At 44.4% G+C, this 15,188-nt stretch overlaps 2 protein-coding genes across 2 annotated transcripts; one reads left to right on the forward strand and one right to left on the reverse strand.

Annotated features, from left to right (window-relative positions):
• The first annotated feature begins 684 nt into the window (after nt 1-684).
• slc1a5 (solute carrier family 1 member 5) lies at nt 685-9,395 on the forward strand. The gene is made up of 8 exons (XM_017429017.3): nt 685-1,525; nt 4,619-4,661; nt 4,786-4,854; nt 4,942-5,108; nt 5,324-5,557; nt 5,695-5,889; nt 6,322-6,456; nt 6,594-9,395. The coding sequence occupies exons 1-8, from the start codon at nt 987-989 to the stop codon at nt 6,802-6,804; spliced, it is 1,593 nt and encodes a 530-aa protein (XP_017284506.1). The 5' UTR covers nt 685-986; the 3' UTR covers nt 6,805-9,395.
• Nucleotides 9,396-11,063: 1,668 nt separating this feature from the next.
• On the reverse strand, nt 11,064-15,023 carry LOC108243504 (fukutin related protein). Its single transcript, XM_017428968.3, has 2 exons — nt 14,593-15,023; nt 11,064-14,311 (listed from the first exon to the last, which is right to left on the reverse strand). The coding sequence occupies exon 2, from the start codon at nt 14,205-14,207 to the stop codon at nt 12,618-12,620; it is 1,590 nt and encodes a 529-aa protein (XP_017284457.1). The 5' UTR covers nt 14,208-14,311; nt 14,593-15,023; the 3' UTR covers nt 11,064-12,617.
• Between the last annotated feature and the right edge of the window lie 165 nt (nt 15,024-15,188).

Here is a 15,188-nt window from a genome sequence, read left to right on the forward strand (position 1 = left end):
CAAGAGGAGAGCAAATAAGCACAGGAAGGAAGGAGGTCGCATCAAAGTCCACTGGCAGTCCACGCAGCTGCACAGGCAAAAGCCTGGTAATCTGCCCTAGTTAAACTGTCACTCTCATAAAAAAGGAGTAATCTGGGAGATTATATTCCAGCACATCTGCAGCGTGTCTAAAATCGTGTTTTTCTACCAAAAAACGCTAACATTAGGTTAAATCACACAGTTAATTTGTTAAATTTGATTTCAACTTGATATGTTATTTATTTATTCTTTGTTTTTTTTTTTAGCCCAAACCTTTTCTAAACCACAGCTGCAATATTTGAATATTTCTCCTCCAGGGATTAGGTTTTCAGTGACTGCTTTCTCTGTATGATGCAACACATGTCACCTGTTTCAAGTCACTTACACGACTCAAATAAACGCATCAGTGTCAAAATATACTGGTATGTCATTGTGCATTTTAACTGGAAAACACTACTTATTTTAATTTTTTAAAAAAAATTCTTAACAAAGTAGACCATGTGTCTTTCATTAAGCTTTTATTGTAGCAATGCTAGGTTTTACCAAACATTAACAGACAATATTAACTAAACGCCAACTACGTAGCAACAAACCAAACATGTAATTAGATTTTATTTTGAATTATTTTATCGGAACATTTGAACCGTGACACAAACGTCAAAGTTTCCTTCTTCTATCGAGTGGAAAGGAGATTCTCTTACACTTACAGGCTCCTCCCTCTTTATGCATATACGTCATGACGTAGTTTCCATCACGGTGGGGGTGGAGCTAAAAAATGCCGGTATTAAATAAACATCGCACGAGGCGGCGAACTAGAGTCGTCTCAAACTAAACTAGGGAAGAAAGTCCTGAGCCTCGCCCCTCCTTCTTTTAAAAACCGCGTAAATTCTTGGCGTTTCTCCGCGTTTCATTTACACAAGTTGTTTAAAGTAGTTGTGTTGTTAGGTTAGTTAGAGTAACTTTTAACAATGGCCGAGAAGGTAGACATTGAAGACGTGAAGGCAGCCAACGGCGAGGCTCACCATGACGAGCCGCTGGCCAACGGGCTGGACGGCCACAAGAAGAAGCCCGGCCCGGAGCCGCTGTCCGCGCGGCTGCTCCGGATCGTCCGGGCGAACCTGCTCGTCATCCTCACCGTGGCCGGGGTCATCATCGGCGTGTTCATCGGACTCGGTGTGCGCAACGTGGGGCTGACCAAAACCCAGGAAATCTACGTGGGTTTCCCAGGTGAGATCCTCATCCGGCTCCTGAAGATGATCATCATCCCCCTGGTCGTGTGCAGCCTGGTGTCCGGGGCGGCCAGCATCGACCCCAAAGCCCTGGGGAAGCTCGGCGGGTGGGCCATGCTCTTCTTCCTCGTCACCACGCTCATCGCGTCCTCCATCGGGGTCGTGATGGCCTTCATCATCAAGCCGGGCGCCGTGGACAAGCCCGCAAGTTTGGATAACTTTGACGAGCACATGCCGGCCCCTAAAGAAATCATAGACTCCTTCTTAGACCTGATAAGGTGAGTGAATCCCCGGGAAGATCTCTGATGTCAGCTTTTCTCTTTCTCTGAGAACAGCCACCCATTTCCCGCATGTACCACAGCTGCGTGTGGCGCCATTTTTAACCTGGGTGTAATGACAACAAGTTGTTGCATCAGCTGCCTTAGAACCGGTTCTAACAGTATGCACTTTTACACTTCTTTTTACTCTCAGGATACACATGTCCCTGCATTTCTGTGGTTCTGATGTAACATCCGCCTCCAGCACGTGTGTGGGACCCTTTCTGTCTCACACAAGAAGTTGTAGTGAACACCTTCCTCTTGTTAGGGGCATCCCCCCCTGTTGGTGTTACACTGAAAACCAGTCACAGCTTCTTCTTCTTTGCAGTGTTGATGTCAGAGGATTTCCGTTTGGAGAAATCAGCATCAGATTATTTGTAGCCTCACAAAGAAATCGAGCCCACACATCTAGACGCTGCCCGATCCTTGTTTTGGCTCGCCAAACCTGTTCTCTATAAAAGGTTTATTTTTAAATGAATGTGTCACATTCATGGGATGCTCATGTGCCACCTCATTCACAGTGGGAGTGGAAGTAAGAGCAGAATTATTCAGACCTGTGGTGAAGTGTTTGTCACCTGAACCCAGTGGTTCCTCAACTTAAATTGAAACCCTTCAAAGACTAAAAAAAAGTTCACTTAGTCCATTTGCTCATTGTAAAACGGACCCTCTCGTCTCGTCACATTTCTTGTCATTCCTGCTCATTTTTGTGTATAATGATAAGATTGACATGCAGCAATTAAGAAGCACAAAACACCAAGTGGATTGTCGTTCCTCGACAGTACACTGTGTACGATGACACGTCAAACAGAGGTGCGGTTTTAACCTGACTTGCCGTGTTCTCCACAGACGGTTTCCTGAGACCTGACAGCTGTTTGAGGTTTTTTTTTTTTTACTGATATTAAGTAAAATGCAAAACCAGATCCACATAATTGCCCAATTAAGAGAATTAGGATTTGCCTATTTACACAGCCAGATTAAATACACCCATGTCTGAATTATAAGGGTTTACATGCCCTGACACATAAAACCGGTTCTGACACAAAGAGCTGAAGGTTTTTATTTAATCCTGATAAAACCTTAAATCGTTAAAGGGTGTGTGGACTTTTTACCCTGAATTTAAATTATTGTCTGCCTTTTTTTTAAAAAATACATGCTTCTGGGATTATATCAGCTGACCTGTCTGAGTTCAACATGTCTCAGGAGTTCTTATCTTGTGTAGGGCACATCTCACACACGCACGTGATTCCAAATTATCATAAACACACAGCAGGCCTCTCATTAGCTCTCGTTTTAATGTTTTGGTGAGCTTGGATGGGAACATGCTGTGCGGGTCCAAGTGGTTCGTCAGAGCGTTAAAACTGAACTGTCCTCAGCTCCAGGCTCGGTTTTACGATGATGTGTCTTTGTTTGGAGGGCCGGTCGCGCGCTCGTGTATAGAACTGCCCCCGGTGTCAGGTCAGGTAGACACAGATGGGCTTCGCTCGGTTTGCAGCCGCCCCATCACATCTCTTGTTGACTTTTCTTATCTCCTCTGTGTTCTTTTCCCATTTGAGACGAGTGTCAACATTCCCAGCTGATTTCCAGCTGGGCTTAGTCACCTGTTGGTGTATAAAGAACTTTTTTATCTTGGGTTACAGGAAAAGAAAATAATCAATAAATGCATAAAACTCTTGTGGGTAAAAAAAAAAAAGTTTTTTAGGATGGTTCCTGTGGTGTCCTTTCAGGTCAAAAGAGCGTTATAATTTCTCCTTTTTATTTTCCAAATATTTTTAGCACTAATTCTTTCACATTTTTAAAGAACACCTGGTTAGTCTCGGTTACAAAACATACATTTATGGTTTATCATCCATTCATGTTTCCCTCTGAACACCTATAATACAATGTTTTGACTGCGTAACCAAGCATTTGGTATTTTTACGGTAACCCGGGGCAGGTGGTGCGTGTTTGTTGCCTGATCTGGGAGGAAACAGGACTCTGAAAATACGTCATAGTTGGTGAAGACAAACAAAAGAAGACACGCCCTCTGTACAATGTGTGTGTGTGTGAGAGTGTCACCTATTGGCTTGACAACCCCCTCACTTACACAGTCAGGTTACAAGTTAATCTCATTTTCAAACTGTTTTACGGTCTTGAAACGGGACGCAGCCGAGACAGATTCATTGGAAACTTGGTATTTGGGAGTTCATTAGGACCGAGTTTTTTTTACCCGTGCCAAAAAAAACCCCGAAGTAGCCACAGCAACGGGGAAGGGAAAGTGTTCAGGTGTGAGCTCAGTTTCGGGTGTGACTGTCTGAAACTTCCCTATGCATGCTCAAGCACACAGGGACCACTTTGATAAAGTTGTTCTCTAATCTAAGCAACATTTGAGGCAACCTCCTAAAAACTGTCCGCTTTAAAAAGAAAAAACACTTAAACAAAGCCCTTGAAGAAACCAGAAGTATCAAATTAAAAACTTTAAGTGATTATTTCAAATGGCTGATTTTGTCCTCGAGCTCATCGGTGCTTTGCGTTCCTGTGCTGCCTCGTCACATGAGGTCCGAGCCCGATTGTTTGCGTCGACCGGCTGTAAAGAGCTTGTTAAGTTAATGCCTTATTGCTCTAAATCCTGCAGCCAAGCACAGAGGTATTAACCGTACCGGCGCTTCGGTACGTGGTCGGAGCAACTTCTGTTGGCAGAGTGTTATTAACCCCGTCACATGGGGCAATGGGGGCACAGAGGGGTAAGGGGGGGTTATATAGTTCTTATGTTTTTAGCCATCTCCACATGATCAACCATGTGATTGAACTTGTTTTAGGCAGTTTGAGTAAATGGCAACTGCTCCGCTTGTTATGGAGTACTTAAAACCCGAGGAGTTGTGTAGAATTCATTAGACGCTCATAAAGAAGTCAGATTTGCTTCCTGTGACATCTGCGTCTGTGTTCCTATTTATGTGTAAATGTTAAGGTTTGTGGGCATAAAAAAAACCCCAAACAAACCCCAAGTATATGTCTGCTTATGATTACAACAAAACTCACCGATCTAACACATTACATTCATTTTTTTTTTATTTGCAGAAACATTTTTCCTTCCAACCTGGTGTCTGCTGCCTTTCAGTCCGTGAGTATTTGATCTGATTTAAACCGTTTTTCTGTAGGCATTAAATTACATTATGTAACATGTGTGACTTGATAAGCTGATTGGGAACTTCTTAACAAACGACCCTTTTTTTATTTCCAAATAGTATGCGACCTCCTACAAGCTGGTAAAGAGGAATGGCACAGATGGCAACCCAAATATCACTGTGGAGAAGGTGAGGAGAAACTTCCAGTCACACGGATACGACAGATTGTAAACGTACACCAAACCGATGGAAATTTTCTTCTTTTCTGGTGGACAGGTGCCCATCGGAACGGACCAAGATGGCATGAACATTCTTGGCCTGGTGGTGTTTGCCATCGTGTTCGGCGTGGCTTTGAGGAAGCTGGGCGAGGAAGGCGAGATCCTGATCAAGTTCTTCAACTCCTTCAATGAGGCCACCATGGTGCTGGTCTCCTGGATCATGTGGTAAGGAAGGTCGCAAGTTACCGTCGCCCTGAACGGCAAAATAAATGTCAAAGATGGGGTACTTTTTCAAAGAAAACTTTTTTTTCTTTCCTATCAAAGTCTTGGATCTAAAATGGTTAAGTCTGTTTGTTCAGTGAGAGCCCTTTCCTTTGTGCTGTGTTCCTGTAACCCGATCTCCAGTATTAATTTGTTCCTTTTCTCCGGCCTGTCTGCAGGTATGCCCCTCTGGGTATCATGTTCCTCGTTGCTGGTAAGATTGTGGAGATGGAGGACGTCGGCATGCTGTTCGCCAGTCTGGGAAAATATATAGCCTGCTGCCTTGTTGGACACGCAATCCACGGCTGCCTGGTGCTGCCGGGCATCTACTTCATCTTTACAAGGAAGAACCCGTACAGCTTCCTCTGGGGGATATTCACAGCTCTGGCCACAGCTTTCGGAACAAGCTCCAGGTATTCAAATCCCTCAAAAGCACACTTGTTTGCTCAGTCTGCTTAACTGAGCTTCTCCTGTCAAAAACAAACACACACACACACACATACCTTCTGCCCTCGTAAACTCAACAACCCCCCCGTTTCCTGCTCCTCAGCTCTGCCACTCTGCCCCTCATGATGAAGTGCGTGGAGGAAAAGAACGGCGTGTCCAAGCACATCAGCCGCTTCATCCTGCCCATCGGCGCAACGGTCAACATGGACGGGGCTGCTCTCTTCCAGTGTGTGGCTGCCGTTTTCATCGCTCAGCTGAACGACAGGAGCCTCAACTTTGTCCAAGTCATAACCATCCTGTGAGTGTGCACGTGCAGAAATACGCTTTCCAGTAGTACTCCACCCCATTTGTCGGTGTCCTCAAACGTTACAGCAGCCGGTGAGGGGATCGGGTTAGAAGAGCGCTAATTGTCTTTAAAAATGCCTGAATTTTATTACGTTTTCAAGGTTGGAGAAGTGGCTAACAGAGCTTGAAACAGTAGTTAAATTCCCTTTGGTAATACATGAATTTATTTTAGATAAATGTCCTAAAAACCGCTGGTTCACCATAACAAACCTGAGCTGAAAACTCGTAGCAAATGGACCCGAACTCCGAGCTCTCTCTGCAAAAGACGAGAAAAGCTTACAGCAGGGTTAGCACGTCAATCGGAACCGTTGTAGTGCAGTTCGGCTCGGCTTCAGCTGCAGCATTTCCGTGCACTACTGTGACGCTGTCCCCCTGTGTTTGTTAGTGTGACAGCTACGGCGTCCAGCGTCGGAGCGGCTGGGATCCCCGCGGGTGGCGTGCTGACTCTGGCTATCATCCTGGAAGCAGTAGGACTTCCAACCAAAGACATCTCCCTCATCCTGGCTGTTGACTGGATCGTGTGAGTACACAGCTTTTGTATTTTAACGCGGAGCGCTCACAGCTGCTTGCAGCGTGGCGAATTAGAAGCCGAACCCTCTATGCTCCGAAGTGCACCTTTTTATTTAAAGGGTCCCCCTCTTGTTTTGTCTCCCGCAGAGATCGCACCTGCACGGTGCTGAACGTGGAGGGCGACGCGTTTGGAGCGGGACTCCTGCAGTTCTTCGTGGACCGCAAGCTCAAACATGAGGGCGTGGTGGAGCTGAGCGAGGTCCGGATGGAGGGCGACTCGCCTGCCGCCGCCCCCGAGCACTCGCCGCTCATAGACAAGCGAGGGCCGAGTCCCAGCGAGAAGGAATCCGTTATGTAATCCCGCTGCTGACGTCATCAAGATCACTCCGAACTAGTCTGACACTTCTTTGAAGCTGAAACCTAAGGTTCAAGACCCCATTTTTTTGTTTGTTTAGTTTTCGTGTTTCTTTCTTCCTGCCTTGAAGAAAAGAGTGTAAGGAGTGTGGCTGGACGTGCACACTACAATGCAGAAGAAACTCTCTGACCTCAGCACCACGTCCCAAGGTGGCGGCGGCGGTTTTCTGTTTAGGGCCACATTGGTCTACATTAGACAGATTTCTGTGCATTTGATTGGTCCGTGTCAACGTTAAAGTCAGAATGTCTGTGACATTGTCGAGTACATCTATATCAGATGAGCCGTTTCTACACCTGCCGAAGCTCCACCGGGCGACCTTCGAGATGCGAGAAATAAAGAAAGGAAAACAAAGTGCTGCGTATATAAATTTTAAAAGATGGTGGACGTGCTTTTAATACTTTGTCAACGAGTGCTTCTGACAGAACCTCCGTCTCTAAAACGTGGACATTTCTGACTTTAAATGTTAATGAGAGCCCCCCTCCTCTCCCTTCTGAAGCGTCTTCTACTACATGCTGGTGTCGATTCTGTCCTCCGGGACATTCATGGTAAATGTCAGTCGAGTCTCTCTTTAATTGTGTTTTATACTAAGTCTTGTCATCTTACTTGTGAAATATATATTCAAGCAGGATGTCAAATAGGGGTTTGGGGGGGGGAATATATGCTTTTGTCAAGGTCAGAACAGCGACTCTCCTGCACGTTTGATTCAACGCTGCATTCAGAACGACTATTTTAGATAAATATTTCAACTATAACACATTAGGGGTGGTGGCATTTGACAATCTAGGATGCAAATGCTTTGTATCTAGGAAAACATGCAATAGACAGGTGATTTATTTATTATTTTTCTGCATCTATAAAATCAGTTTTGTACATTTGTAAAAGGCTTTTTTTTTTTTTTTTTTTTTTTTACTGATCTGATATGTGACCAAAAATGTGTGACCAATCATAGAAATGTTCCCTTTTCCTGCATTGTTGTATCTACCAGTAGATCATGTTAAATTCCCGAGGCTGAGGGTGGTGCTTTAAGGTGCAAACGCAAAGAATTCTGTACGAGGAACAGATTTCAAACGAGATTTAATTTATTAGGATACGTTGCACTTTTATTTTGGTGGGTCATCGTTTAATCGCTGCATCAGAACCAAAGGTACACAGTGAACAGTCTTTACCTGCACTAAATGGAGCTACAGAGCAATAAAGTCCAGTTTGTTTTGTTGTGTTGCAGTAATGTTGGAAAACATTTGGAGCTGCTTTAAACGCGTGTTGCAGATCCCACTGCTACGTAGAGATGTGATTTTTGTTTTATTTTTTTCTCTTTGTGCCTTACTCCTGCATGAAACCGGCACAGATGATGTCAAAGAAAATGCACAGGTGTTGGGTTTTTCTAGATCCAGGGGGAGGGATTGGAAAGCTTACGTGGAATATTTTTGGGTTTTCGAAACAAATGATTCTTTAAAACGTCTCTCCCATGTTGAGAGTGGAGATTTTATTGTATTCCAAAGGACGTGGGATGAAATTCGAGCCTTTAATCGTTGAGAAGACTCATGGCCATAAACGGACTGTTTTCTGCCTCTTTTGATGGACTCTTCTGGCCTCAGGTTTGACTTTTTTTTATCCTTAACCTGCTTTTAAGAACTCTGAGACCAAAACAAAAGAGGCGAATGAAGAAGACGACTGAACTTAGGATCGCAGCCAACATCTTCTTCACTTTTTTTTTGTTTGTTTGTTTTTTTCTAACTCCTGGATTTTTGTCCACGCTGTTGCTTCTGCTCCAGCGTTTTCTGAAAAGTATAAATAGGTTTGGAAGCTCGGTGTAACGATGGCGCAGCATGAGTGGCGTGAATACTGTACGTGTCGAGCCGGTGTCCGATTGCTTCCCCGCTGCACGTGATGAGGACTGCGGCTGGCTGCTGGCTTTTTGACTTTACCTCTGAATGCACGACGAACTCTTATTTTCAATGTTTTCAATCCCAGAACTTGTCTCTGTGCGGACTTAAGGCCTCACCACGTCTATTTGTTCAAATTCGTATTTATTTCTAATCAAAATCCAAAGAAATTTGTTGCCACGTTTGGCACCCAGATGACTCCAAATCTGGATGGCCCCAGACTGTTATGTGTGTATCTATATTTTTATGGTCTGTTCTTTGGTTTTGTGTTCAGTTTGTGGGGTGGATGGTTGCATATTTGTGTGTTTGTGGTGTTCTGGTTTTGAAATGGAACATATTTGCATCCTTGTTTGTTTGTTTTTCTCTCTCTCCCTCGCATATTTAAAAAAAAAAGAAAGAATACTTTTCATTTGAGGTTTATGGATTTGTGAAGTCTCACCGTAAAAGTGCCGAATTGCGAGAGTTGTGTCACGGTGACTGTTATTGCTTTACTCTCTCCAGCTCAAAGTTGCAAAAACTGTTCTCGTTCCTGTCTGAAAGCTTCAGCCACGTGGATGTCCTGCCTGTCTGCTCATGATGGCTGCAAAGAGTTTGTTCCAAATGAGGCTATAATTTAAAGGTTTTCAACAATAAAAGCCTTCATTTTTTTTATCTCTGTGTCTCTTATTTGCTGCTTCAGGAGCTGAGCGTTTAATTTGAGTGCAGTGCAAGAAGATTGTATTTAGAGGGAAGTATGCGTTACGTTTCAAACCACACCTGGCCGCTTGTTTGATAGGACCCAACGACGAGGTTATCGCGGTCAGGTAGACACAGATGCTCGGTTTGCTCCATTTTTTACGGTTTTCCACAAATCCTTTTGTTCTCTTCAGGTTCTAAAACCAGTTAAATGCATCCTTGGGTAAACAACGGCACAATAAACTGTGTGGTGATTCATTTAACTAAACTACACCAAAGCAACATTTCTACAAACTGTATATAAAACTTACTGCCTCCATGGGAATTAAGACTAACCTGCTAGTTACTACCCACTTTGAAGAAGAAAGGGCGATGATGTGTTTGTCAGTGTCTGCTCGTCTTCGTTTGTCAGTTTAGTAAAGTGTCTCGTGAACCGCTGGATGGAAACGCCCAATAATCGATCCAATTCAAGATGGCTGCTGCAGCTAAACGTCCTCAGCAAACACAAACGATGGCTTTACAGACATGGAGCTACAGTTTGGCGTGGTAGTAGCCGAGAGTCATTCCCAACGTATAGTCTGAGAGCTAACCGAGTCCTACAACTTTCCCATTAACCTCTGGAGTGACCTCGGTCTGTTAGCAAAATATCTCACGAACCACTGGATGGATTTTAATGAAACTTTCTGAAAGTTAAGAGTGGATGTGCGACTACAGCAGATTCGTCTTTGGAGTTCACCCAGTTCAAGATGGCCGCCACAGCCAACTGACTTCAGAAAACACGAAAATGGCTACAACTCGAGTTGATTTTTTCAGATGTTGAGCTAAAATTTGGCGTGGTGGTGGCTGAGAGTCATACTCTGAGCGTGAACTGGTTGATCTTAGATGGACATTCCTTCATAGAGCGCGAGGCTGATTATCAACAGGTGTGAGCAGAAGTTTTGGTAGTTTGTTAGTCTGGAGCGTTCAGGAGGGACAAATCATCCTGTCACCCTTCAGTCTTAAAAAGGTGAAAAAAAAAAGGTATTTGAACAATCTGGAGCCCAACATCTCACTGCGAGACAGAATGGAAAATGTTTAAGGTGGTTAGCAGCTGATTTAGGAAAATTCTAGCAAATTTACGCAGAGGTCAGACAAACTGCAACAAACAAACAAAAAAAGGCATAAAAGCTGCATCTCAGGACATATAACTTGTTTTAAAAAGTACATTTCAAGAAACCATAAAACATTTTGGATACTGGCCTCAGGAGGCCATTATTCAACTTTGAATACCTTTTTAATTACCAGCTTTAAAAAAAAAATAAATTAAATGCTGTTCTGTAAAACCTTTGAGCTGAAGGAGGGAGTACTTTCTTTCTGATCGTAACCAAGAAGTGTGGGGCCGAACCTGTCAGCTGTGAAGGAATGTAAACACAACTCCAGGAATAGTTGTGAGTGAAACACGGTTTAGGACTCGCGTCGCTGAACAGCCTCATGAGGAATAATTAAGCTTTGTTCCGGCAAAGTAACATTCCTGTTTACTGCAGTCATTACACCCTTTCAAATATGGACTCTTGGTTAGGTGTGTGGCGCCATCTAGTGCTCGGGAGGAACTGCAGCCTGCTTTTCTGCTGAAACGACAGAAGACGGACAGATGGAGGGGAAAAAGAAATTTGTGATTCTTTTAATGTGACCAGTTTTTGAAATGCAGGGACACACTGACACATGACACACACACTTATCAGAAAACCTGCACAACCCGCAGGAGTTGGACGAACGTGGGTTTATAAAAACGGCCCTGTTACAATCACATGTGTGCTCGTTTAATATTGCACATAATAACCCCACTTATACTAATAAAGTCAGGTCGGACAGCGCTACGCTTCATCCATCATGGTGGAAGTGATGGCGTGAATTTGCTGACCACCTTAAAACAGATTTACCTTCAATACAGGCTTCATGTGTTCGTTTGTCTGCCTGTTAGCAAAATATCTCATGAACCACTGGACAGATTTTACTGGAAGTCTTGAGAGAGCAACCACTGGACGTAACTTTTGGAGTCGACTCGATTCGCAGCTTAGCACCCACGAAAACGGCGTCGACGCCGTTCATTTCACAGATACTGAGCTACACATTGGGTGTGGTAGTAGCTGCGAGTTGGTACCAACGCCCACTCCGATCTTGCAGCATCGCATGAAATCTCATACAACGTTGTTTTTTTTAAAGATTTTGACACGAAACTACAAAAACTTAACTTTGTCGTTTTTTCAGCGTAAAAACTCCGGCCACGAAAGGCGACGGGCGGGCGATGTGTATCCCTTTGCGGCCTTGAGTTTTCACCAGAGACTCAGAACAACCGAAGTTTAGAGTGGAAAAAAAAGAAGGTACAAACAGTGAAGTAAAATAAAACAACAAATCAAATGACTTTACAGAATAAACCTTTCAAATGATTAGCCCTTAAAATGTGAGGCAACAAAATAATAAATAAAACAATAAATAAATGCCAAAATGACCACACACTGACCCCAAATAAACAGAAAAGAATCAAAAATACAAAAACAAATTTTTCAATCGTTTAAACGCCGACCCTATTTCTGCACGATTTGTGGTTGTTCTTTGTCCTCTTTCTGTTTATATTTCTTGGTCTTTAGTGCAAAAGATCGACCAGTTTATCAGCACTAACATTCATTTATAACTTGTGCAAAAAAAAAAAAAAGTGAAAGCTGTCCCAGTAAAGGAAGGCAACACAAATTCATGAGCCGTAACCATAATTTAAAAGCCAAAGCCACTCATTGAAAGTGATTCTGTACAACACCCCGATCACTCCTGAAGATGTTCTGCAAACCGCTCCAACAGCTGGAAATGTTCCGTCTTTACAGCAGTAATATTTACACTGTCCAACACATTCAGTATACTGCAGGAAATCAAGTTTGTGGTTAAATGTCAGTTCGCTCGTGCACTCTTACAGTTTTTCTGGGTCTCTGTTCCTTTTTTTTTTTTTAAAAATAGGTCTCAAACTTTACATCTAAGACACATTAAAAGAAAAAAACAAAAGATTTGACACATTGTGGTTACAAACAAAGGCGGTCATTTCTGCATTGTGTCGTTTTTTTCTCTGGCAAAAAAAAAAAGAAAAAAATGAGGTAAACTCTTTTGTGTGACTTAGATTAGAAAATAAAAGTCAGTGCAATATGCAAAGGGCCTGTGAGCCCCTGCTGTCTCCTATAGCTTGCTTCTGTCTAGCCTTTTTTTGGCAGGGTTTGGGTACTGGGGGTTCTCAATCACTCCCTCTCCAAACTTGAGCTCCAGGAAGGCTCTGTGGTTGTTTGGGCCGTAGGCCGTGACGCCAGCGAAGGGCATGGGGACCAGCGGCTGCAGGAAATGCTCGGGGAACTCCACGTCTTGTTTGTGCTCCGTCCACGTGTCTTTGGTCATGACGCCGTTGCGCGGATAGAAAGGCCACAGGTCGACGTGCAGGTGGTTGGCCTCGCTGTACTGGACTCGGTAGAAGTCTCCCTCCACGGCGCGCTCCCACACGTAGCCGTTCGCGTCCACCAGAGAGCCCGAGTCTAGGTTCTTCAAGTGGTCACAGTTGGGCACGTCCTCCAGATAGATTCCCAGGTCCACGTCGTAATCCCACGGGATGATGTCTTGGTGGCGAACGGCACCGAGCAGAGACCCCCCCTCAAGCCAGTAGCGCACCCCGGAACTCTCCAGGACGTTGATGACGTACTTGGTGGTTTCCCTGAGCGATCGCAGACAGCACGGAGGCGTCCAGCGGTCCAAATAAAGATAGTCTGGTGTGTCGTCCTGCACGGTAACAAAGCAGCGAGGCGTTTCTTTACTGCAGCCGTACCACTGTTCCTTCCCATCAGGCATCAGGAGGCGCTTCAGACCGAAGCTCCTCATCAGCTTCCCCGTGGCCTCTTTCAGTCGAGTGTCAGCCTTCCACTGGTTGTGTGCAGAGCTGAAGAGTGGACGGTGGTTCGCGGAGAAACACGGGCTTTCCAGCAGTTTGACCTTCCAACCTCTCAAAGACGTCTGGACGAAAAGAGCGGGAAAGAGGGGCCGTCCGAGGGGGACGGACAGATTGAAAAGGTCCTCGGTGCGAATCAGGATTACCGCGTCTCCTTGTAGAGCTGTGCACACACTCCCGCTGCTTCCAGAAGCGGCCGGTGAGTAGGTGGCTGTCCACTCTCTGAGGTTCACCCGCAGGTGGAGGCACTGCACGGCCGATCGAGCGAGCACGGGTGCAGCCACCAGCCTCACAGGCCCCCCACCCTCACCTTCCAACTCCTTAATCAACCTCTCAACGACCCGAGGCTGCTCCAGCTCCACTCCATCGGGCACCAGCAGCACAAACTCTGTTTGCACATGAAACTCTGGCCTGTGAGCTTGCGGCGGCTGCTCCGGGCTGGGCGAGAGCACCAGAAGCCGAGCAGCCTCAGGAAGCACAAGGGGAGGGTACGGAAATACATCAGCCACGGCCAGGAAAGGCAGCTCCGGCCGTTGACGAAGGAAGGAATTAGCCACATCCCCTACATAATTCTCAAAGTTTTCAAACTCCCGAAGAAGAACAGTGACGCGAGGGTTTCGACCGTGTGCCTCCACTCCGACCGCTCCGTGTTCTCCTCCGAGGACCCCCAGGCCTCCCCCGAGGCCTGAGCCTGGCCGAGCAGCCCTCCTCGGGCCGTGGCCAAGCTCCTTCCTCTTCTCCATCATCTGCTGCTGGGCTCGAGACACATAATAGAGAATCAGGAGGTTGACGATGATGGCGCCAGATAACAGAGCCTGGCAGAAAGTGATACGCATGGCAACAGCTTACTTCCCAGAATTTAAGCATCAATAAAGGCATCCAGCAGCAGGTCTTTGGCCCCCATGTGTTCAAAGGTGGATGAATGAGAGTTGGAGACAAACTAAAAGAGAAGACATACACATAATAATGCCACAGATTTAAACAGAAATCTAAGTTTTAAAAGCACAATAAATAATGTTACTTTACTATGACACAAGCTCGGATTACTACTAAATAAAAAATAAAAGTAGGGACAAATTATTAAAATAATCTATCTCTATAAGGATGTTAAACCAGTGTAGTAAACGCTCCTGTCTATGCAGTTATTTGTAGTAAATCAAAATGTTACAACTACAGTACCATTTAATAAACAAGTAAGTACAATGTGTCACCACAACTCACCTTCATCTGAAAGCATTCAATCATACTCGATGGGAGACAGTCATTACATGTAGTAGTTTTTTGTACATTTTGGAGGCGCAGGAGTAACGGGTGTCATTTTGCTACAATTTCTAAGTCAGCTCTGCAGCAAATAAAACAAACATTTATTCCGCATCATTTGCCAAAATGTGCGCGACTATGATTTAAATCAGACACCGGCACTAAAAACGGACGGTAAAAGCTAAAAAGGGATATTTGATTTGCATGAATTCAAACCAAGAAATCCTGCCGAACGACTTTAGCATGTTGCTAGCACACTTCTACGGTTTCTGTTGCCCGGAGCAACAACAACACTTCCGGTCACTTTCCTTCAGAATAAAAGTATAATCTTTTTTTTTTTAAAGAAATACATCTCAAAATTACTGTTTCGATTACATATACCCTAAAAATATAAGTTTTAAGCAGCACTATGTGCAACAAATGTATATTCAACCGAAAAATAATTTTGAAAACAACAAAATTTGCAATATGCAGTTGTTGAATTTCTAAATATCAGCAGCTGTCACTCTCAAAAAAAAAAACAAAAAAACTTGAGGCTTGTTACATTTAAATGTAAT

Source organism: Kryptolebias marmoratus, linkage group LG2 (genome assembly GCF_001649575.2).
Source record: "Kryptolebias marmoratus isolate JLee-2015 linkage group LG2, ASM164957v2, whole genome shotgun sequence".
Lineage (NCBI taxonomy): Eukaryota > Metazoa > Chordata > Actinopteri > Cyprinodontiformes > Rivulidae > Kryptolebias > Kryptolebias marmoratus.

Excerpts from the sequence above, each read along its gene's own strand:
- slc1a5 (XM_017429017.3), top strand. The coding sequence starts at position 987 with ATGGCCGAGAAGGTAGACATTGAAGACGTGAAGGCAGCCAACGGCGAG. Across the intron at positions 4,662-4,785 it reads TGTCTGCTGCCTTTCAGTCC|TATGCGACCTCCTACAAGCT; the intron begins GTGAGTATTTGA and ends ATTTCCAAATAG. Across the intron at positions 4,855-4,941 it reads CAAATATCACTGTGGAGAAG|GTGCCCATCGGAACGGACCA; the intron begins GTGAGGAGAAAC and ends TCTGGTGGACAG.
- LOC108243504 (XM_017428968.3), bottom strand. The coding sequence starts at position 14,207 with ATGCGTATCACTTTCTGCCAGGCTCTGTTATCTGGCGCCATCATCGTC.